We start from the raw sequence: 25,482 nt of genomic DNA on the forward strand, positions 1-25,482 counted from the left end.
TGTTGACCATTTTTAGCCCTTCGGGCTTCTTCTGGCAACGTGATCGTAATGCAGAGTGTTGCTATCTGTGGATGTTACGTCTGTTGTGTTTGGGTAATATTGACCTTGTGAATCATTCCTGCTCAGTTGTTGAGCCTGATGTAACATAGGAACTCTTGAACATATAAAGAGTGAAGAATATCTGAATTCTTTGGTCAAGAAGACAGTTGTACCATTTAGAGAGATAGATACAGGAAGCATGTAACTGACAGTCAGCAGGGTCAAGGAAACCTAGCAGGATTGCAATAAAAAGTAGTCAGTGCAGAATTCTATAAGCAGGTAAAAGTATGACCAACATTATTGGATTCTTTCAAGTACCTAATATTAACACAGCATACAGCAGGTAGTGGAGTAGGTTAAAGAATGGCGACAAATTCAAAAAACATGAGGTGTCTGAGGATGTTTGAGAAATATAGAAGATGGAAGGTGTGTCCAACAAGGATGACTTTTGTTACCATATACACAATTATTTGGACTTGAGAATTGAACATTTGATGAAATTTGTTGATGATGCCAAATAATGGAGGGTCGGTGTGGACTGGTTGGGCCAAAGGGCCTGTTTCCACAATAGGGAATCTAATCTAATCTAATGTGGAAGATTGCAGCCAAAGGTTGGAAAACAAAATCCAGGATTGCTGACTCTCATAGCCCAGACCAGACAGCAGAACTTTTTTTTTCCCACCTTAAAGAATTCTGCCATTTGAGATCTTGTAACAATCTAATAGCTTCATAATCACTTCATTGTTGCAAAAGATTAATATTGTAGATTCTGAACATGTGAAATAAAGGCAGGAAATGTTGAGCAACCTCAGCAGCATCTGCAAAGAGCGACAATGTTAACAATTCAGATTGGTGAAATTTCATCAGGAACTTTCCAATGAAAGGTCAACTTCGTTTCACATGCCATAGAACATTACCAGCGTTTTCTATTTTTATTTCCTTTTATAGATACCATAATTTTATACGAAACCCATTCATTTTAACTCAATTTCTTGAACTCTCTTGAGAAAATTCTCTGGATTTTTTGTCCAGTAATTCAATGATTGCACCATCATCACAGTCTCGTCAAAGTCCAAGTGTTGCATTCCTTTCATCAATGCATCTATTTATTTCCTTAAAAAATAATTAATTAGTTGGGTGTGAGTTTCTATTTACAAATCCTCATTGACTGTCTCTAATTAGTCGTCTTCTTTTTGTCAGTTTTCCAGGATTTGTGGAAGTTTCTCCTAAAAATGTAAGGTGAACAGGCTTACAATGATCTTGCTTCTCTCTGTACCATTTCTGAAAAGGGTTGAACATCTAACACCTAGTCCTTTAGTACATTCTCAGTATGAATATGAACAACTCACTTGTATTGAATCTAGGTTTATTTTAAAGACAGTTGGCCTGAATGCGCTGACTGTAATCTGCCATAAAAATGTTTCCTCTGAGTTCTTTGGATCTATTTCCATTTGCATGATTAGACTGATGTATTTACTGAATGATAACAGGCGAATTTTGACTTCTTCCTCCTCTTCTGTTGTAGGAGGCTCTGAGAAGTTGCTACGTGTTTGTTTAAACCTTCCCTACTTTCTGCGCTACATCAACCGCTTCCAGGATGCTGTCTCTGCCAATTCCTTTTTCATAATGCCTGCAACAGTTGCAGATGCAACTGCTGTGCGAAATGGGTGAGTCACAATGCTCATTGAGGACTGCTGGGTGTGATGTTTGATTGGATATTTGACTGAAAAAGTTGTTGTGTATTGATTGCTGTTAGCCAACATCAATGTTTCCTTTTCTAGTCCATGTCATTTGTTAAAGGAAAGACTCCTTTTGAATGGGTAAAAATAGAAATGGGAGCTGTTACTAAAGCTATACAAGGGCCTAGCTAGGCCACAGCTGGAATACTGTGAACAGTTTGGCCCCCTTATCTAAAGAAAGATCCATATGACGAAGTCAACCCTGAATATGGAGGGATTTTCTTATGAGGAGTTGTTGAGGAGGTTGGAGCCATATTCATTGAAGCTTAGAAGAATAAGAGAGGTTGAATGACGTAGAAGCCAAGAGATTATTACCCTTTGTGGGAGAGTCTAGAACCACACAGGCATAATTCAAGTAAAGGGTTACCCATTTTAAGACTGATGTGAAGGAATTTTTTCTGAGGGTACTGATTCTGGAATGTTTACCAGAGTGCTGTTGAGGCTGGCTGGTTCAGTGTATTCAAGGCGGAGGTAAATATATTTTTATAGCAAGGGAATCCAGGATTGTGGAGATAAAGCATGAATATGGAGTGGAGGATCATCAGATCAGCCATAATCTCAATGAATTTGAACCGCATTTCATAGGCTGAGGCTACTTTTGCTCTTGCATGTTATGGTTTAATGGTTAATTCTAGTGGAAGTTAATCTGACTGTGACAGATCCAATGACCTCTTCATTTAAACTTTGCTCTATAGACATTTTTAATTTCTGGAGTGCTTGGTTTTCTAAGATGTTATTGTTTCTTCAGATTCCATTCCCTGGTTATTGATGTTACCATGGCTCTAGACACACTCTCACTGCCTGTTCTTGAGCCACTGACCCCTGCAAGGCTGCAGGATGTGACTGTATTGGCCCTGAGTTGCCTGTATGCAGGTAAGTCTTAGAAAGACTAAAACAATTTCCTGTGCTGGATAGCATGAGTCTCATATGCAGGGAGAATGCTTATTTAAAGTGTCATTGTTCATAAGAAATGGAGTGTGGGATATATCCATAGTTTGAAAAGAAATCATGACTTTATATATTTCATTCATGGGATGTGGCTGTTGCTAACCAGACGAGCTTTTATTGCCCATTCTTAATTGCCTAGAGGGCAGCTAAGAATCAACCACATTGCTGTAGTTCTGGAGTCATGTATAAACCATACTAGGTTAGATTGGCTAATTTTTTTTTCTAAAGGACATTAGTGAACCAGATGTTGTTTCATGACAATCAGCAGTTACATGGTTGCCATTAGGCTAACTTGCCATTGAAATTTTTTATTGAATTCAGAACTCAATGTTGACCATGGTAGAATTTTGAACTCTCATTGCCTAGAGTTCTGGATTACTAAGCAAGTGATAAGTTCACAATACCACTACTTCCACACTTCTCATTTCCATCTTGTGGACCGATTCAGTAGTTGAATATTGAACATTGCTGCTGTCTTGATAACTTGCAGATCATTTTTGTTCACTTGTCAATTTCATTTACTACTTTTTTTAATAGGACAATATTGCCATGTCATGTCTCCACTACAGTAATCTTTTATTAAAGTTCCTGATTTGTTCTTCTCCGCACAGTACAAATGACAAACCTCACATCTGAAAGTTGCCTTCGAGGGATGATGTCTAATCCAAATTTTGTTAGTTAGGTGACTAAATCCCAGTATTCTGTCTCACCAGGAGTAAGTGTTGCAACATGCATGGCTATTCTACATGTGGGTAGCAGCCTGCAAGTACGATCTGGGTCCACCAGTAAGGAAGAAGACTATGAGAGTGATGCAGCCACAATTGTACAGAAATGTGTAAGTGTTGAATAAGTGAGCTGAGTCCATCAAATATGTAGCATATACGTTCTTAAATAGTGATCAGACTGGTCAAAGATGTGATTTATTTTAACTTGTTTGATGCAGTGTTGCTGAGATACAAGTTAATGTGATCCTATCTAGATGGAATACATAAAGGTTGCATATAATAGTTTTTGTCAGGCAATGTCCAAGAAGGCAGTATTTATGGTATCTAACCAAATTATGTGCACACCCTTCCATTGTGATTGAATGATCCCTTTACTTCCAGAAAGTTGTTTTTTAAAAAAAAAATTAACGTGTCTGCCCTGTACAATTACCAGGTGAGGGCAGTTTTTGTATCTTTTGCATGTGGAACATTCTTCCCAAAAAAGCTACACTGAGACTGCTTCACATTGACCCAGTAGTGCTAGCTGAACCTGATCAAATCAAATTGATGAAAATTGAGGATTTTGGCCTATTTGGTTGACCTTTCTAATTTGACGTAATATATATTTATTTCATTAAATTATTTCCTATCAGGGTCCAGCTGATCTTCATTCAGCCTATCCAACCTGTCCTGGTGTGTATCTTAAACTGATGCTGTCTATTGTCATTTCTCTGCTTCTTATCATAGATATCCTATGCCCCATCATAAATCACGGTAGATATGAGGCTGGGTTTAAAGTACTTTTGCAGTTATTTCTAATCAACCTGTTTAGAGATGTCATTACACACCATCAGAAGCAGGTGGGGTTTTAACCCAGGTCTCAGTTCAGAGATGGACATTACCACTGCCCCACAAGAGCCCTCTGGTGCTTGCGTTTATTGTCTGAGAACATTACTAATGTATGACTTATCATTTACAGCTGGAAATCTATGACATGATTGGGCAAGCAATTAACAGCTCACGACGTGCAGGTGGTGAGGTAAGGAGTCTCTTTGGTGTTTTACTGAGCAAGAGGAAAAAAAATTGTTGAATTTAGTAAATCTTTGCTGTAGGAAAGTTCGAGATTGCTTTGCAATTCAAAGGTGGACAGTTGGTCATATATTTATTCTGTGTTGGCGGATAAATGCAATGTAATAATTGCTGTGATAAGATCTAGACTGTTATTTCCTGAGTTTGTAATATCTTTGTGTCCCTTGCAATGAATAACTCTGATTTGTATCAGATATTTGTTTGACTCCAGAGGCCCTAATCCAGGGTGGTTCTTAAAGGCTTTATTTTTGTATTTTATTTAGCGATGCCAGCAAGACCCATCCTCATTCTGAAAATGTTTTGATGCCTTGTGGTAGTTTTGCTTCCTTGATGCTGTTAGGTAGAGAACTGCAGGATATTTGCTAACTAGCAGTGAAGGAAAATACACCTTTGGTTAGGTTGATGTATGACTTGAAGGTATTTATTCTTTCATGAAATGCAATGTTAATGGTAAGGCCAGCATTTTTTGCCAAGCTCGCACTGCCCTTGAAATGAATGGATTGCTCAGCCATTTCAGAGCACAGAGTAAGAGTCAACCAAATTATTGTGGGTCTGGTATTAACCTGGTTAAGGGCAGCAGATTTCTTTTCAAAAATGACATTGATGCACTTTAGATGATGGAGTATTGATCATTGCTGTACTTGTCCCCCTCAGATACATAGGGGTTGCTGAAGTCGTATTGACAAATTACTGCTGTTAAATCTTTGGGATTGTGTTCATTGTAATCACAAAGCTGAAGGAGATAGATAATGAGTCAAATTACAGCAACAGTAAATTGAATTGCTTCATCCTGAATGGTGTTAAGCTACTTGAATGTTGCATCTAGAAAAGTTGAGTATCAGACTCCAGTTTTACTACTTGTAGATGTTGGAGAGGCTTTGATAGATCAGAACGAGAATGAGATATCAGCATAGACTAACCTCTGTTCATATAACTTCCATAGCATTGATCCCAAGTTAAGTTATTGATTGTCTTGGGCTTGGCAATGATAGGAGAAAGTGAGGTCTGCAGATGCTGGAGATCAGAGCTGAAAATGTGTTGCTGGAAAAGCGCAGCAGGTCAGGCAGCATCCAGGGAACAGGAGAATCGACGTTTCGGGCATAAGCCCTTGGCAATGATAGCCATGGGTTAATGGCTGGGCTTTCAAGATAGTGATTGCAAATAATTAAAATATTTAACAGATTTAAAAATGTATTTATATTTACAAGCAATTATAATTAAATGCCATACTTTACTTGACACAATGTAACCTGACATTTGTCAGCAAATGTCTGAAACCTATCTGCATCTAGCTTTGTTAACTGCTTCATTTTTAGAGGAGTTGGCGAATGGATCTGAGCATTGTGTCATATTCCCATGTAGCAAATAGGAGCACTCTTAATCTTATGATCAGAAGGGAGGGTTAGTTAGAGAACGCCATTGCATTTGGCAGAGAAGGTTGGATTGAGGTTACTCCTTTTTAAATTTCCTATAGTGATGCTCTCAGGCTGTAATGATTGGCCTCCAACAGCTACCCCTTCTTCTGATCTGACTCCGTTGGATCCCCATTCCCTGACTCAAGGTTTTACATTTAGCACTTATGTCCATGCCTGGAATAAAGCTGCAATGAGGTCTGAAGGTCAGTGGTTCTAGCCCATTCCAAATTGTTCACCTGGTTATTTGTGAATATACAATGCTTGATGGCACTATTGAGGAGTTTTCCCATCCCTGCTAATAATATGATGGTTATTGATTTGGTTAAATTTAGTATTGTTTTTGTGGGAATGGCAGACAATTTTTCACATACATATGGAGAAGTCAGTGCCATACTTGTATTCAAGTTGTTTGGTTATGTAAATTGAGAGTTTCTATTATGTAGGCCTTGAGCACAACAGCTTAAATATTAGCCAGACAAAAGCCTTTGCTGTATCCAGTGCAGAAAGTCATTTCACTGTTGTGTGAAATGATCTGAATTCTTGAAGATTGTAGCATCTTTAAACAAGCAATTTTGGGAGGAAGTTGAGTAGAAACTTCAGGCAAAAAAAAACTGAGTCTTGTTTCTTGCTGTGCTTCATGATTGAGAGAGAGAGGGAGGTTCAGAATTTGCTCTGATTTGTTGCCTGCCTATCCATTAGCAATCTTCATAGCATGTTGTTGGACTGCAGAGTTTGCCAAGGTCTATTGTACTGCTTCACTGTATTTACAGCCTGCTGAATTTTATGTCTGGAAAGTGAATAAGCCTGTAAGTCTTATCTCATTCTAAAGTACATACTATGCTGCTGCTTGCACATTATGTTTTGTATTCTGCATTGAAATAGATCATTTGCCAATCATAAATAGGTGAGTATATTGGTTTACATTTTGTGGTGGATTGCAATTCTGCTGGTGTTAGTTTACAGCAACTCATGGAAACCCACTTTTTCAAGAGACTTAAAACCAGGCCCCATCCCCTTGCTGAACTGGATGTAAAACATGCCATGGCTGTACTAACTGGTGAAGTTTTGACCATGATAAATGAACACCACTAAAACTAAGTGGTTGCTGTTTGCTTTCAGATAATATGCCTCTGTTTTTGTTCACGTAGGAATGATTACATTTAAAAAACATTTTGTTTTCTAATTCATAAGGACTTTATAGATTATTACATATATCAAAGTTATCAATTGTTTGTGTTAGCAAGTTTGTATGAAAATGAATGATTGCAAATGTAGGGACATCATTTTATGTTTCTCTAACCTTTTTACAAAATATCCTTCCTGCTCTATGCTCCTTTCATCAATAGGAGTAAGACTTTTGTGTTTCTGAATTTCAGGCTCTTAATTTGAGAGTTTAGTATTTGGAATTAAACATGTCACAATATATGGTAACAATCAATGTATGGAAGAAAATCCTCAATGTTTAAAATTCAACTTGACTGAAAGAAGTTCTTTATCTTGTAATCAGTGGATGGATTTGAATGTAGCTAAACATTCTATGCAAAGTACACCATGAGATATTAAATTAGCTGTATGTTTTGAAAGCATTAGTTAGGCACAGTAGTTGGCTGACTTGTGCTTTGTGTCTTCTCTCACCAGCATTATCAGAATTTCCAATTATTGGGGGCCTGGTGTTTACTAAACAGCCTTTACCTGATCCTGAACCTGAGTCCAACAGCACTTGCAGACAAGGGGAAAGAAAAAGACCCACTAGCTGCACTGCGAGTCCGTAACATTGCTGTCCGTGTGAAGGAAGGAGCTGGATCCCCCAAGCTAGCTCCTGTTAAAGGGTCAGTAAGGAATTTGTAGATGAGTTTTTTTTTTAAGAATTATAGGTACCTTAAAAATCAGGGCTGGGAGACATAACGTCGAATGTTTTTAACAGATCAATATCCATCTATTGAATTAGGCAACAGAAAATTGAGATTTGCATTTTAAATGTATAATTTAACACACAGCAGTTTTCACATTCCATTTAAGCTATGTAGCACAAAAGAGATCTTTTGGTCCACCTTGTCAGTGCCAGTCATCAAGCACCAATCTGCTGCTGTTCTGTTTTCCAGCACTTTGCCTGTAGCCTTGTATGCTGTGACACTTGAAGTGATATCTAAACACTACTACAATTGTGTGATGGTTCCTGCTTTTCAGGTAGTGAGGTCGAGATACCGCCAAACCCTGGGTGAAACAAAATTCTTTCTTAAATCCCCTGTAAATGTCCTGTCCTTTACTTTACATCTGTGTCTGGTTATTTATCCCTCTGCTATCTGGAAAGGCTTCTTCCTATCTACACCACTTGTAACTGACACAACTCAATCAAGGCCCCTTTTGGCCATCCCTGCTCAGGAACGCTGTTACACATGGGGATGTTTTGATTTACCACCATATCACCACTGTTGCAAATTTTTAAAAAAATTACCTGATGGGTAGTGCTTTATTAGGTGTAAGAGCCCAGTTCCTTTTTTATTGCTAATCAACCTGTTCAGAGATGTCATGATGCACCTCTGGCACAAGTGGGACTCGAACCTGAGTCCCCTGACTTGGAATGTAGAGTTCCATGAGCATCACTTTCTCTTGATCAACCCTGGATTAACTCTTACAGGGGCTTTTGTTTCACGCACTGATATAACAAACTCTTCCACTTTCAGTTCCAGCCTAAAATAAGTATTCCTAAAATAAACATTCCTGATGAAGGACTTATGCCCAAAACATTGATTCTCCTGCTCCTCGGGTGCTGCCTGACCTTTCAGCATGACACTTTTGACTAAAATAATTATTCATCAACCATTCCATAGTAACGGTGTGCTTAATTGCATATGAAAATAATGAATTCTTAAACTGCAAAGCAGAACAGGCAGGTTCCTTACAAAACATCACATTAGCGACGAGACATTCCAGATGCTGATGGAACAGAATTTAACTTTTTTAATCCCAGATTCCCAGCATTCCATTTTCTAATCTCGCTACAAAATTGTACTTAGTTTTCTTTTATTTCAGTTTTATCTTGTTGATAGTTTGGACAAAGTTTATATTTATCTCTGAAGTTGGGCAGCACAGGGCTCTGAAACATTGGTGGAGCACTGGAGCCCTTTCACCTCTGTTGTGAGTTCTAACTCTTGCTTGTGACTGGTGCCAAGAATTGGCATTCATATCGAGAGAGAATCCGGCAGGGTTTTGGGATCTTATCTCTGTTACGAAGGAAATTGCAAGGAATAAACTGCACAATGTGGGCAACTAAAATGAATCTGAATCATTTTCTATGTGTGATAATTTTCATGATGGGTTTCTGTATAACGAGTGATCATACATACTGCAAACCAATTCTTCAATTTTTTATGAAGGGTTGATATCATTTTGGATTTGTTTTCTGCTGCAGACATCAAGGATTTGGCGTCTTGTCTGTGGTTCTAGCAAATCATGCTATCAAACTATTGACATCACTCTTTCAGGATCTGCAAGTGGAAGCCCTTTACAGGGTAAGTAGAGCTCCTGTGTATAGTGTGGTGGGTTACATGTGAGGACACCACTGTAACCTTTTCAGGAGTCTTGCAAGTAATATTTACAGGTACACAATTCCTTATCCGAAATCGTCAGGGCCAGCTGTTTTTTAGAACTCAGAATTGTTTGGATTTTGGAACAAATGTGGCAGCACCCTGTAATCAAACATCAACACTGCAGCAAAAACGTATGAATATTCACACTAAGTGGGATAAATAAAGACTAGAAATACTACCGCAGTTTATTTATGGAGTAATATACTGATAAATGAAATACATAGACCATAAATATTCAAGGACATTTTATTTCCAGAAAAAATATTCCAAGAAAAGCATTCAGTACAACTTAAAATACACAGCTTTAGCACTATGGCAGACGGCGTTTTTAAAGACTTCAAGTATCATTTGTCTCATTCTGTCTAAACAATCTCTCTTTAATTGAGTAAATTTTCATAATCTCTTGCTCACAGATAAATGAACATGTTCAAGGCCAGCAATTAACTGATCTCACATTTTCACAATATTGTGTATAGGAATTCTTTTCAGTTGTGTTCACAAAGTCATCATCATCATCACCACTACTACCCTCACGCTTATCTGTATTTAACACTATTTCAGCAATTTTCCCATTACTCAAGGAATGCACGACAGGTCCATGTTCAGCATTTCTTCGATGTCAGCTTCCTGTAATTTATTTACACTTTCATTCGATAAACTTTATGCTTAAGCTACGAGGTTTGCTATCTTTCACTCTTCAGTGACGTGAAATCCTTCAAATTCTTCATCTGTAGGCTCATTTGCATCAAACATCCTTGTAGACCACAGTCTGTGCCAAGCATTTCTAAATATTGATTTAACAACATCCTTCCAAGCATTAGCAGCTGCGTAAATGGCATCCTTAACGCTAAACTCTTTCAGGAAGTCTTGGACTCCTATTCCTATGTTGACTGCAGCAAGCATACAGTTTGAAAATAGTCTTTAAACTTGCTGTTCATGGAGTGTAAAATTCCTTGGTCACAAGGCTGTAATATAGATGTCACATTAAGGGGCAAGTAAATGCCAAAAACATTACTGTTCACAAGATATTTGGCAGCAGGATGGGCGGAGCAGTTGTCCAGGAACAGTAAAATTTTAGTTTTCTTCCAGTCCCGCTTGCCTACAATGCTGCTGATAGTTACTGAACCAGTCAAAAAACATTTGTCTGGTTACCCATGCTTTCTTGTTTGCCTAATAATGCACAGGTAAATTATGTACACCTTTTCAGACATCACACATGTTTGCTTTTTCCAATCACTGCCAACTTCACCTTGTGTGCCTGCAGCATTGGCACACTCAAAAATAGTTAACCTGTCTTTCATATCCTTAAAACCTGTTGATGCTCTCTTATCAGCCGTTGTTTATGTTTTTCTAGGGATATAGTGCCAGTAGAGAGCTGTTTCATCAGCATTGTAAATTTGTTCAGAACTAAGGCTTTCATCAGTTATTATCTTGGCAAATTTGTCAATATAATTTTCAGCTACTTTATGGTCAGCACAAGCCTTTTCACCACAGATTTTCAGATATTTTACACCATTACGCTTCTTAAATTTCTGCAGCCAACCGTCTGAATATTGACACTCACCTTCAATGTTCAGTTCATTATGATATTTTCTAGCTTGTTTCATGGCCAACAAACCAGTCAGTGGCATACGTTCACTTGTTCGTTGTCGAATCCACTCAGATTAGCACATGGTTATGATCTTCAATTTTTGTCCCATGCAGTGTATTCCTATTTTTCAATAGTTGATGGTCATCACTGTTACCACAAAACTTCAGTAACTTGTCTTCCTGTTTCTTTAAATTGTACAGTGGTAGATCAGACATCATATTCTTCAGTAAGCCGCCACACAGACACGTCACGGTCAAGCTTCTGCAGTAACTCCACTTTCTGCGTTATTTTTAATGTCAAATGCTTCCTTTTCTTTTTAAGATTGTTACGCTTAGGAGTATCTGCAGCTCTTTTTGGCATTTTCACACTGAAATTAAACACAGGGGAGAAAAATACACAATTGACACCTGCCAGTGCTGGGCTGTACTGCCACGTGGGTCTAGTGGGTGTGGACATTGCCTGCCGAACAAACCTTGTTATGCTGACATGACTGATGCTGCACACTCCACGAGAAAAGACTTTGAATTTTGGAGCTTTTCAGATTTTGGAATTTTTGGTAAAGGATTGTGTATCTGTATTACTTTGTATTCACTGGGGTTAGAGGGTAAAATTGATTAAAGGTTGAACGTTATGCAGTTTCCATGTATAAAAGATTGTGTGTAAATCATAAGCAACACATACTTGGAATGATATCCTGCCTGTATCCCAAATTGCATTGCAATCACTGAAATGCAATATTGCAATATAAGTTACGAGACAACCAATTTACACACTTCCAGATATTGACCAGATAATGTTTCCCTAGTGGTCGAGGGATAAATATTGGGCCACAAAAATGTCTGGGAGAACTCTCTTCAGCTGTTGGATGAATTTTGCTATTGTTAAACTAATCTACTGAAAGCCATCATTATGGTTAATTTTTAATTTCAACAGGGCTGGAGAGGTGATGGACCACCTGCAGAGCTAAATATCATGGCACAGAGCTCATCTATTCAACGTGTACAGAGACTGATCGAATCTGTTCCCCTCACCAACTTGCTCTTCACATTGTTGTCAACATCTTACAGAAAGGTAATCACTCGTACCACAGAGGCAAAATACAAAATTAATAAAGTTGCATATAATGTCTGTGCTGTCTCCTTGAAAAACCAAGCTAGAATTCATCACAGCATCCATGTATCTCTTCTCAGCCCTTTGTTGTCTCAAGCTAATCCATTTACCCCACTCTGTCCTCTGAATACGACATAACCCAAAACTAGCCCCACTCTATAGCTGTCTCAAACTGGTCTACATCAAATCTTAGCTAATCCCACTGACCACCCTCTCCTTAATCACCATATTAATCTAATATGAAACCATTACAATAGTCCTCCTCTAAACTACGTATCAATTCAAAACTAATCTGGTTATCTGCTTTTCCTGTAAGCCGTGTTAAATAAAAACATAATATCAAAACCATTTTCTCTCGATCAATTCAGGACTGATCCTACTGTATAGCTTGTACTACACAGTCCTGTGTCAATTGTTATGAAGTTGAAGGCATGCACTGTACCTGTAAGAGAGAATGCTGTTCTGAACTGAGAACTTATATGTGTATATGACTAAATCCCAGAGAGTACTGTAAAATTGAGAATATGTAACATTTGGCTGTGAAATAGATATTTGTGTTTTGGTGTTGTTTTGACAACAAATTGAAGTTAACCAATCAGTTTCAATTATGTCCCAGGATACTAAAACCCAATTGAGTTTGAATTTATTGTTTTGCGAATATGAAAACAATGTTGAGGAGGTATCAAAATGCAGGCGTTTTGAAAATTAGTCAGAGAGAAACTGGAGATCTAATTTCCCACTAACATCTTGTTCTCCAAGAATTTAGAAAAACACTCTCTATCAAAGATATCTTTTCATGTGAAACATAATCGCAGTAAAAAGAAAGATGACCCAGGGAAATCAGCAGCCGAAAGTGTGACGACACAGAAGAAGACAGTGACGTGGTTTTGAAATTATAGAGTCATAGAGATGTACAGCATGGAAACAGACCCTTCGGTCCAACTCGTCAATGCCGACCAGAGATTCTAACTTAAACTATTTCCATTTACCAGTACTGGCCCATATCCCTCCAAACCCTTCCTATCCAATTACCCATCCAGATGATTTTAAATGTTACATTTGTGCCAGCGTCTACCACTTCCTCTGGCAGCTCATTCCAAACATGCACCACCCTCTGCATGAAAGCGTTGCCTCTTAGGTCCCTTCTATATCTTTCCTCTCTCAGTATTAACTTGCGCTCTCTAGTTCTGGGCTCCCCAACCCCAGGGAAACTATTTCGTCTATTTACCCTATTCATGCCCCCATGATTTTACAAACCTCTATAAAGTCACCACTCAGCCTTTGATGCTTCAGGGAAAACAGCCCTAGCCTAATCAATCTCTCCTATACGTCAAATTCTCCAATCCTAACAACGTCCTTGTAAATCTTTTCTGAACCCTTTCAAGTTTCACAACATCTTTCCGATAGGAAGGAGACCAGAATTGCACGCAATATTCCAAAAGTAGCCTAACCAGTATCTTGTACAGCCGTAACATGATCTCCCAACTCCTGTACTCAATGCTCTGACCAATAAAGGAAAGCATACCAAACGTCGCCTTCACTATCTTACCTACCTGCGACTCCAATTTCAAGGAGCAATGAACCTGCACTCCAAGGTCTCTTTGTTCAGCAACAGTCCGTAGAACCTTACCATTAAGTGTATAAGTCCTGTTAAGATTTGCTTTCCCAAATTTATCTCGCATTTATCTAAATTAAAATCCATCTGTCAGTCTTCAGCCCATTGACCTATCTGATCAAGATCTTGTTGTAATCTGAGGTAACCCTCTTCTCTGTCCACTACACCTCCAATTTTGGTGTCATCTGCAAACTTACTAACTACACCTCCTATGTTCATATCCAAATCATTGAAATAAATGATGAAAAGTAGTGGGCCCAGCACAATCCTTGTAGCACTCCACTGGTCACAGGCCTCCAGTCTGAAAAACAACCCTCCGGCTTCACCCTGTCTTCTATCCTCGAGTCCGGTCTGTATCCAAATGGCTAGTTCTCCCTGTATTCCATGAAATCTAACCATGCCAACCAGTCTACCATGGGAAACCTTGTCAAACACCTTACTGAAGTCCATATAGATCATGTCCACCACTCTTCCCTCATTAATCCTCTTTGTTACTTTTCCAAAAACTCAATCAAGTTTTGTGAGACATGATTTCCCCTGCACAAAGCTATGTTGACTACCCCGAATCAGTCCTTGCCTTTCCAAATGTGTGTAAATCCTGTCCCTCAGGATTCCCTCCAACAACTTGCCCACCACCGAGGTCAGGCTCACGAGTCTGTAGTTCCCTGGCTTGTCCTTAGCACCTTTCCTAAATAATGGTGCCACATTAGCCAACCTCCAGTCTTCTGGCACCTCACCTGTGATTATTGATGACACAAATACTTCCGCAAGGGGCCCAGCAATCAGTTCTGTAGCGTCCCACAGAGTTAGCAGCATATTGTTGTAGAGTTCAAGGCAGATAATCAGTTAAGTCAAAGGGGGGCTTAAAATTGTGAATACTTGTTGTATAATGTTCACTTCTGGTGTTTAAAAAAATAAATTGTCATTTTCTTTAAATAGTGGAATTTGGGAGTTCTCTATCACTCCTATTTTAACAGATAGCAAGGTGAGCTTTTCTGGGTGTTTGGTTTAATTAACAGAGGGTTTCACCTCTACGTCATAACACAATCCAAAACCAGTCTCACTTCTCATCTTTCTCCATAAGGTCCTATATTCATTGGGAAAATATACAAGATCATAAGAGAGACCAATAGTCAGTCACTTGTAGTGTTTTATGTTTCAATAGTCCACTGAGGTCCAGTCTCTCCCTTAATTATCTGAACAATTTAATGCACTGTTTACTTTCAAGCTCTTTCAAATATTGAAATTCTGTAGATCGTTCTACTTCAGTAGAAATTGCCCCAACATCACAAGACTGTCGTTGTTTTTACTAAGCAATCTTCGTTGCGAGTCCCTATTGTTGTTGTGTTATCTCAAGTATGTACATAATTTTGATTTTTTTAAATTTTTAATTTTGTCCCTTTGTTTCCATAGGCTTGTGTTCTTCAACGCCAACGGAAAGGCTCTGTGAGTAGTGATGTCAGTGCGTCCACTGATTCAAACACTTATTATGAAGATGATTTCAGCAGCACTGAAGAAGATAGTAGTCAAGGTATTAAAAGAAGCCTCAAGATTTATGTATAGTTCTAATGAAGGGTGAAAGTTCATCGCAGTGAAACAGAAGATAGTTAATCTAGTAGATTGCCTGAGATGCTAGGCAGATTGTTGAGGTATAGTAGCAGTTTTGCAATAAAATTAAAAGTTTTTATTTCTATGTAATGATTTATAAATCAGCTTAGCGACATTTCTGTCCAGTGGATGGGTGTGTGACCATCTGGTGACATCATCAGCCTAAGTGCAGAGATAAACTCGGGCTCTTTTACTTTGAGAAAGCCAAGTTAACAAATCTGGTAGTGTTGCTCAAAGTTTTTTGGAAATAAGTAAAAAAAAAAATAAGTTATTTCTACTGCTCAATGAATTGGTTGCTGGGAGGAGATGAAGCATCATCAATGGAATAAGGAAGAGGTTATGTTCTTTAATACGGGGCAGTTTGGGTGTGGAAGTTCATATCGCAGCTGATGGCATAAACAGAATTCATTCGCTTTTAAAGTGGATAAATATTTGTAAAAGCAAAATATACAATGGTGTGGAGAAATGGGATACTGCTTTCAGGGAGCTGGTACAGGCATGATGGGCAGAATGATTCCCTTCTATAAATGTCTGCAGTTCTATTTTAATAGTTGTAATTGCTGTTAATCACACTACTTGTGGGTTGTGTAGTTTACATTTTTAAAGGTTCTTTTTGTTATTTAATCAAGCCTTTATGCATGTGATTTTATTTCTTTTCATGTATACTTTATAGATGATGACAGTGAACCAATACTTGGCCAGTGGTTTGAAGAGACCATCTCTCCCAGTAAGGAGAAATCAGCACCTCCCCCTCCACCCCCTCCACCTCCTTTGGAGAGTTCTCCACGCTTGAAAAGTCCAAATAAGCAGTGTTCTGGAGAAAATGGCAACATACTGGCGAGTCGCAGAGACCCTGAGCTGGTAAGTAATATCAACAGCAATTGGGTATAAAGTAAAGATAAGTAGGTAAGAAAATCCACAAATCAAAGTATCTTGATTGTTGTCTATTCAATGAATGTGGTAGAAGGTACAACGTGGAAGCAGCCTGTTCATGTCAATGGTTACCTCTCTTTGTAAGCAAGTGGCCTGAATCATATGCACCATCATGTTCCCAGAAGTGTTTAATTCATTTTTCTTTAAGTAATTTTGAGAGTTGGACAGTTACTTAAGGATTAGAAACTCACTGGATAAAAGGTAGGAACATGGGGCTAAACTTGATTCCTGTTTCATTGAACCAGAACATAGATTCTACATTTCTGCTGTGTCTTCAGAATGTTTTTATGTTTTGCCATAACAGCTGTCAACTGTGTGGAAAAGACATTGTTTTTGCTTGCTATTTTAAATCTCTCACTAAATTGAATTGCTGCCTTAAATCTTCTCAACCATCTCCCAAATCCTCCTCCTCTTTCACAGCACATTTTACTCCAATGCAAAGTATAATTATTATTACATTTATTATTTTAACCAAAATATATCACCTGACGCACAAACTGTATTCTCTGTGCCATTTTTAACCTGTTTTCCCAGGTCATACCAGTAGCTTCTGATGCTTCCATCTGCTTCAGCATAATTTATATGTGCTTGTTGACACCAAATTAAAATCAGTGAATAGTAATAAACTCAGAATTTAACAATATTGGGCACCGCTAACTATTTCCAACTTCTTTGCATAAACTGTTCTTATTTTTTTTAATTCTGTTGCCTCCCGTCTGATCTGCCTTTAATCCAATTTTCTGTTATTTTAATTTCATCTCTCTCTCAATTCCATACCGCATAACTTTCTCTTCTTTTTAATACTTTGTCAGTACTTTGTCAAAAGATTTTTCTAACCTGCAGGTACATTATCTCCACTGCTTTTCTTCTCTTATTTTTAATTCATTTGAAGGAATTTTTTTCTCTATTTATTTACACAACATTCATGTTGCTGACTAGGACAGCGTTTATTACCCATCTTTAAATGCTCTTGAGAAAATAGTAGTAAACTACTGTTTTGAGCAACTGCAGTCCCATTTGGTGTAGATATTCCACCGTGTTGTTCAAGAGGCTGTTCCAGAATTTTGGCCCACTGAAGGAATAGTGATTCAGGGTGGTGGCTCAGTTGAGTGGATGGGGGGGATCTTGCAGATGGTAGTATTCCCATATACTTGCTGTCCTTGATCTTCTAGATCTCAGTCGTTGTATGCTTGGAAGATATTGTTAAAGGAGTCTTTGTAAATTTTTGCAGTGCATCTTTTGGATGGTACACTTTGCAGCTACTGAGGGTCAGTGTTAGAGGGAGTGAATGTTTGTGGGTATGGTGCCAATTGACCAGGCTGCTTTGTGGGTGGTGTCAAGTTCCTTCTATGTTGTGTGAACTACTCTCATCCAGGCAAGTGAGTACCTTAGCACAATTGTGATTTGTGTCTTGTAGATGGTGAACAGACTCTTTTGGGTAGTCAAGTGGTGAGTTACTCGCTGCAGAAGTCCTAGCCTGTGACCTGCTGTTGTTGCCACACTATTTATAGGACTGGTCAGATTTTGTTTCTGGTCAATGGTAATACCCAGGAATTTGATTGTATGGGATTAATTGGTAATGCTATTGAATGTCAAGATGTGATGTTTAGATTTTTGTTTGATATGGTCATTACTTGGCACTTTCTGGCAAGAATGATACTTGCCACCTGTCACAACAAGTTTTGATATTGTCTAGCTGTTCCTGGGTATTACCATTGACCAGAAACAAAATCTGACCAGTCCTACAAATATTGTGGCAACAACAGCAGGTCACAGGCTAGGACTTCTGCAGCGAGTAACTCACCACTTGACTACCCAAAAGAGTCTGTTCACCATCTACAGGACACTAGTTACAATTGTGCTGAGGTACTCACTTGCCTGGATGAGTGTAGTCCCCACAACATAGAAGGAACTTGACACCACCCACAAAGCAGCCTGGTCAACTGGCACCATACCCACAAACATTCGCTTGAATATGGATTGCTTCAGTATCTAAGGATTCATAAATGGTGCTAAACATTTTGCAGTTGTCAGTGAACATCGCACTTCTCAGCTAGTATGGAGGGAAGATCATTGATGAGACCTGAAGATGATTGGACTTATGATACTAACTTGAAGAACTCCTGCATTGATGTCCTTGGGCTGAGATAACTGAGCTCCAACAATCACAACCTTTGTGGTGGATATGATTCCAACCGCAGAGAGTTTTCCCCGATTCCCATTGACTCTAACTATGGTATTGCTAGGTCTCCGAAATTCCACACTTGGTCAAATATGGCCTTGAGGAGAGTCACCTCAGCTCTGGAGTTCAGTTCTTGTGTTCCATGTTTGAACCAAGGCTGTAATAAAATAAGGAATTCAGTGACTCTGGCAGAGCAACAGCAAGCAGGTTACTGCTCAGCAAGTATAGCTTGATAACACTGTTCAAGACCTTTTCTATCACTTTGATGATCGAGAGTAAACTGAAGAGGTGATATTTGGCTTGGTTGGATTTGTCCTGCTTTATATGTATGGGGCACACCTAGGCAACTTTGCACATTGTTGGATTGATTTCAGTGATATAGCTTATCCAGGGGTGTGGCATTCCAAGTAAGACCAGCATTTAATGCTTATCCCTCATTGCACCAGAGAGATTGGTGCTGGGTGGCCTTCTTGAACCATTTAAGTCTGTGTTGAGAGTCTATCCACAGTGCTATTAAGGAAGGCTGTCCAAGAATTTGATCCATGTCTTTTTCCTCCATTCATATGAGGTTTGTTGAGCATAGTTGTTCCTTTTGAAATCCGTGATGGGGGCTGCTCCTCTTTTCTCTTTGTCTTCATGTCTGATAATTTCAACCTTTTAGACTCTCAAATTTTCTCTTTCAAATCCATTAACTAGTTGTATTAATGCAGGTTAGCTCTGTCTCTCTTCATGCTACATAGGCCACTCTACACCAACATTCACACACAGCAACCTCAAATATAATATCTGGGGCATCAGGAAGTGCCGACTCCAGGGTTCTAGAATGTATCCTGATAGGCTGTGCTATCTTTCCTTCTCTTTGTTTAGCAAAGCTAATTTATCCTAAACATAGTCCTGCTTTTCCTGTTCGTTCATCACCATGTAGCTTATCTTGCTCTAAAGCACTTTAAGGATGTTCCTCCTCTCCAAAATCCATTTTTTTGTAAAGTATTATTTAACTATTTTCTGATCATCATTTACAAATGGCAATACTCCCTGCTTTTAGAATTCTACCTTGCTTTTAGCAATTTTTGTTTGTTAATTCATTCATAAATTTCTGGTTCTATTAGATTTTGTTTGATTCACTAATTCCGGTTTCCTCAGTGCTTGTTGACCTGATCTGTTTAATTATTGAAGTAGATCTGGCAACACCTTTGTTCTTTGGGCTGAAAAGGCCAATAATTAACATCTCCCAAAATAGTAACATTGTTATTACTACCAGTATTTTCTAATCTGTAGATTGGTAATTTTGTAAGATTACTCTTTGAGAATACAACTATTCCTTCGTGATTCTGTCCATATACCTTCCTTGTCTATACTGGATTCCTCTACTGAACATACACTGTCTTCATCGATACAGCTGCACTCTCTGCCTTTTTAATTTTCAGTGACCACCTTAAATATATACTGAAGTGTTTGTTTGTTTTTTTCTTGTCTTGGTTTGTGGCCTGTGATGTTAGTGCTATTTAAATTAAACCTTCCTGTAAAATAAGTGATTGTTGCTTTCCCTCAAATTATTTCTCATACATGTTGTGGTATGTGCAGTTCTTTTAAAAGAAAACACCATTTTGCCTTTAATATCTGCTTAGCTCCAGCTTCTCCTCCTGCACTTAATTGATTATTCTAATTGGTGTAATTTTTGATAAAATACATTTTCTGGATAAAGGCTTTATGTTCTAATTTTAATTGTTTTATTTGTTAAATGGATTGTAATATACCTGTAGCAGTATATTTCTATGGCTGTTTGTGTTTTTCTGTTTTACTTTTGTGAATATAGCCTAAATTGGTTTTGCAGAAATTTCACAATGCAGAAATGTCTACGCCAGTTGATAAGCTTTCCTGCCTTATGTTTTGCTGCACTCGGTTCAAGTAGTCATTGTTTTACAGAACTTGTATTTTTCAACTGATATTCCTAGTTGCTGGTTCCAATATTGTGGGAGTGAGTTAGTAAAGGGCACAGCAGAAACTAGATTGTGTGGGGAATGCTAACACGAAAATAATTACGGCAGAATGAAGAGTGGTACTAGTCACTTAATGTCACAGTTTCTTTGTCTAGCCCTAGAATTTGTCTGTTGGCTGCGGATGTGTTCTTGCAGTATTTGTGCATATGCAGGTGTTATTTTATTTACTCTGATCTTGGAGGTCTGCCAAATCATGAGGCACCACTTGCTAATAGAAACCTTTTCCAGGTAATTATTTATTGAATCTTGTTCACAGGTGCCAGCAGGATGCTGGCACCAAACGCTAATCCTCACAGCTGGTTTATACATCAGCATGTTCCAGTAGTGAACAGTATAGAAGGATCAGAGGTGGTGACCCTGTCTATTTCCTCCTTTTTAAGGTGCTGAGGTCAAATATAACATCTGAGCTGCCATTCTGATGAGTTTACCTGATAAACCAGGAATTGACCTTCTAGACTGAAAAGCTAGTTATGTGCCATCATTACTATTAAGGTTTAAACTTAAGTAGCATGTGATCAAGAAGTTAGTAATTAGTGTCTATTTTACAAGTTGGCTTTTTGCTCATCAAACTGAATGTTGGGGTTTGATTTCTATTGGGGGGTATTGGCAATGGTCACTATAGTGATGAAGAAGTTGCTGGCGAATGAGGATGTTGGACAGCTAGTAAAATCTGCATTTTTAAAAAATTTATTTTTCAGTTTCTGAACCTGGCTTCAAGTATTTTTAATTTCATTACATCTTCAATGCTAAATTCGAGGAACAACTTTATCCGGAATTACCTGAGTGTTTCTCTGACTGAACAGCACATGATGACGTTAGCCAGCATAATTAAAGATGTGGACAAAGATGGAACGAAAGGTTAGCAAACACTTTTATTGATGGCAGTCATCTTAGTGTATTTCGAGTTATGAGCAAAAAGGCTGCTTAAGCCTTGGACAGTGGTTAAAACATCTAAAGTAAGAGCAATGCCATATATACTTGTGTAAAAGTCACATTTTTTAGACTACTTTAAAGATTCAATTTATAGGGTTGACTATTATACAGGCACTAGTTTGAGGGGCAGAATTTATACTGCAGTTCAAAATACCATATTATTAGCAGAAGTCAATTTGATGGCTCAACTAATCCCAGGTAAAGAAGAAAAACACAATTATGGTAAAGGTAATTACTAGATAAAAGCACGAGAAACAACAATGAATTACGTCATAAATTTTATTTATACATACTGGTAGAAAAATTTAACATGTCAAAGATTCATTGAAATCCTGCAAAATCACACTTAAAATGAAACATTTATTAAATTCTGAATGTGTAAGCGTCTTGAACTTTGCTGCCAAATTCTTCCATTTCTCTACCATTTACTCTCATATGTAATGAAGCTCAGCAATGTTCACAAATTTGTCAAAGAATTACAGATACATGCAGCTAATATATATCACTTTTATTCAGATATAATGGCACAATTAAAGTGATTATCTTTTTAAAGGTATTGACTTTTGGATATATAGTGAACAAAGTGCGATAAAGTACCAATAAACTTTAGTACCGGTCTGAATGAATCAAAACATATAGTAGTAAGCCAAGAGGCCTAAGTAGTGTTATAAATGAATGAATAGAGATGCAGTATAGTAAACAAAGAGCGATGAGTAGAGTTACTGGTATGAATGAATGAATGCAATTTCATTTGTGAATTAATGGGAACATGCAGTTTTCTCTGTAAGAGGTTTATAATGTGATATAGTGGGGTTGATGTTTACACGAGATATATGGAAAATACAAGATTTTTTGGCCAAAAATAAGGGGTCAACGTTTACACGAGTACAGTATATTCCAGAAAGCCTGCAGAGGCTTGGCGCAGCATGATGGACTTCCCGCCCTTTATGGTTATAATCAAAACAAAATTTTAACCAGCTAAAGTCTATGGATACTAGAAATCTGAAATTAAAACAGAAAATGGTGGAGACAGTGATTAGGTCAGGGAACCTTTACTGTTCTTCTGTGTCCCTAATGTGCTTTAGTGAAAAAGATCTGCCATGCTTACCTTGTTTGACCTACATGCGATTCTGGGCAATTAGGATTGGACAGTAAATGCTGCCTTTACCAATGATACCCATGTCTCTCAAATGAATATTTTAAAAATTATCTAGGAGCAAGAACCAGTTGACAATTGCCTAGTTCAAGTGAAATGTTATGGAATCAATTATTTGGAACACAATTAATCATGACTTGAACATAAACCATGAAGTGCCAGTTGACGGTTTGAAAATCAGTGAAGATGATTTAGTAAAGGACTGTCTTCTGAGGTGGTATTTCAAGTAGATGTTGAAAATCTCTTTTTCAGGCTACATTTGGACTTCAAAAACCTCTTTAAAGTTCCATATTAAATGATGTATCTCAAACTTTAGTGGGTATCGTACTAACGTTTGGGAAGGCATCATGTTCAAAGTTTTTTTAATGAGTACTTCTGATAAGAAACATTCTATGATTAAGGCAAAAAAACCAAAGAACTGCAGATACTGCAAATCAGAAATTGCTGGACAGACTCAGCAATTCTGGCAGCATTTATGGAAAGAAAACAGAGTCAACATTTGTGTCTAGTGACTCTGTTTAGAAATGATCGTACCTCAGTAAGAGAAGGGGTGGGAGGAATGAAAGGAGATAGGTGGAGATGAAGCCCAGAGAGAGAAAGAACACAATAGTTTGGCAGACAAGGGAGGGTAAAGGGCTGCACACTCAAAAGTTTGATAAGCCATGGCTTCCATTTTGAAAAAAAAATGAGTTCGTTCTTTTTTATCTTTGGGCAAACCGAACACAGTTTTGTTTTCGATCACTGAATTTTCACACGTTTCTACTGAAGGATGCATGACATGAGCTGGGTGGCTAGATGTATTTGTTTTTGTATTATTAAACACATTTGTCTCCTTCTGTACACTATTTTATTTTTGTGTAGGGGCATCAGATGAGGAGTTTGCAGCTGCACTTTACCACTTTAACCATTCTATGGTCACTTCTGACCTCCCATCACCTGTCCTGCAGGTAAGTCCACAGTGCATCAATGGCTGTGTTGTACTTGATTAATGTTGACAATTTGCTTTAATGTGTACATGTTTTTGACCTGAGTGATTCCACTGTGATTTAAAGGTTTAATGATAGTATACAAGAGCGGGGTTAGTATCTTGATACCTGTGAAATGGTCTTCTGTGAAGTTTGTGTCACAAAGGGGTACTCACATGCAGGGTTATTAGTAAGGGTGATGGACAGTATTGCAATTTAGTGGAGCAGCAGGGAGTATGAAGTTTTTAGTCATTTGTTTCCTCTCTTCATAGATTTGAATTATACAAAAGTTTCTCTTCCCCCAACTTCTAATATATGGCAAACTTTTCCATTTTTTTTTTTATCCACCTTTTGTCATTATTCAATGGTTGCAGCACCTTTGAATAGCTTCATCAAATCAGCATTAACTGAAGAGTGTGTAGGGCAGATCCAGAAACTAACACGACTTGCTGGCAGAGGAATTGTGTTTAGTGTGTTAACATGGGTTTACGTAGGGAGTGCTGAGAATGTCAGATATACTGCTGCACAATGATTGCTGCATAAGTGCATTTAAGGGAGGTTAGATGACCATACAAGTGAGAAGGATTATGCTGAGGAAAGGCAGGAAGAGGTTTGAGTAGGCAGAAATGCACTGAAGGCCAAATGGCCTGTTACTATGCTGTACATCTGATGCCATATTAAACGTTTAAAGCGAACAATAGACTGTTTTGTGAAAAAGACATTGTTTTCTACCATTGATGTTGTGATGGATAGCTGTTCAGAAGGAACTGGCTAGCTTGAATTGTGTTTCAGTCCATTAGATGTCTAGTACTAAGTACATGTTTGTCCTAGCCCCAGATTCTATTGTTAATTTTTCTGGAAGTTGTTGTGGTTGAAACTGATTTTGGTGGTGTTACCTCAAATGATAGGGGTGTCAAGGTTTTAGACGTTAGGAAAGCTGGCTTGTGATGACAGCACTACCTTTCATGATTTTTTTCATCGCTGAAAATGTGTTGCTGGAAAAGCGCAGCAGGTCAGGCAACATGCAAGGAGCAGGATTTTTTTCATTGCATTGCAAAATACAGGATGAGCATTGTTGTGTAATTCTGAATAGAGATAAAATAGAGATTCCTTTTTCTTGAGGGGCATGGTCAATGTCAACTAAAATTATACCCAATTGATTGACTGTCAGTTCTTCCTGACCTTGTTTTTCATCAACCTCCAGGTTCCTTTACTTTATTTTTGAACTGTTTTTATTTGAATCAGCTTGGAGTTGCAACCTATACTTTTTTCCAATTAAAAATGCAAGGCTTTTATAGCTCGTGTAAAAATCTCTCATCTTGTAATATTATGTATTGTCCTGTTTGTATAGTAAGCTTTCCTATTATTTCACTATGTCAGCAACTTTGCATTTCAGAAGCGCTGAATTCTATAGTGTTATGTTGATTTATAGGCGGATATTTTGCATGATGTTGTGATAATCACAATTGACATAATTGTATTAACTATTTGGTATTTTGCCCAGAACACATTGCTGCAGCAGCTGGGAATTGCACCATTCTCTGAGGGTCCATGGCCATTGTACATTCACTCTCAGAGCCTCTCTGTGCTATCACGCCTGTTGTTAATCTGGCAGCATAAGGCTAGTGCACAGGGGGAGCCAGATGTTCCTGAGTGTATGAAAATCTGGGAAAGGTAAGGTACTCTTAGAGTAACAAAACTCTTAACTAAGATTGGGAAGCCTGAGTCCTGTCATGCATTGTATTCCTGATATGATGAATCAGTGTTGTTTTGTTACTCATTTTGCTGAATTTAGAGAGGAAAATTGGATTGTCTTTAACACAGGATATGAAAAAGAATGAAAATCCATTAATGTACAGAAATTA

At 38.1% G+C, this 25,482-nt stretch overlaps 1 protein-coding gene across 8 annotated transcripts in view; it reads left to right on the forward strand.

The window, feature by feature from the left end:
• ubr4 (ubiquitin protein ligase E3 component n-recognin 4) overlaps positions 1-25,482 on the forward strand; it is a 202,298-nt gene that overhangs the window by 17,643 nt on the left and 159,173 nt on the right. For all 8 annotated transcript variants that reach the window (XM_087980458.1, XM_043675848.2, XM_087980459.1 and 5 more), the window contains exons 7-18: positions 1,565-1,706; positions 2,527-2,651; positions 3,440-3,561; positions 4,410-4,469; positions 7,573-7,763; positions 9,347-9,446; positions 12,049-12,186; positions 15,254-15,371; positions 16,122-16,309; positions 21,262-21,421; positions 23,514-23,599; positions 25,122-25,291. In XM_087980458.1, coding sequence (XP_087836584.1) covers positions 1,565-1,706; positions 2,527-2,651; positions 3,440-3,561; positions 4,410-4,469; positions 7,573-7,763; positions 9,347-9,446; positions 12,049-12,186; positions 15,254-15,371; positions 16,122-16,309; positions 21,262-21,421; positions 23,514-23,599; positions 25,122-25,291 — 1,600 coding nt within the window. The remainder of the gene's footprint in view (positions 1-1,564; positions 1,707-2,526; positions 2,652-3,439; positions 3,562-4,409; positions 4,470-7,572; positions 7,764-9,346; positions 9,447-12,048; positions 12,187-15,253; positions 15,372-16,121; positions 16,310-21,261; positions 21,422-23,513; positions 23,600-25,121; positions 25,292-25,482) is intronic.

Source organism: Chiloscyllium plagiosum, unplaced genomic scaffold, assembly GCF_037043375.1.
Source record: "Chiloscyllium plagiosum isolate Xiang-an unplaced genomic scaffold, Cpla_swu_hap1 HiC_scaffold_37, whole genome shotgun sequence".
In the NCBI taxonomy this organism is placed as follows: domain Eukaryota; kingdom Metazoa; phylum Chordata; class Chondrichthyes; order Orectolobiformes; family Hemiscylliidae; genus Chiloscyllium; species Chiloscyllium plagiosum.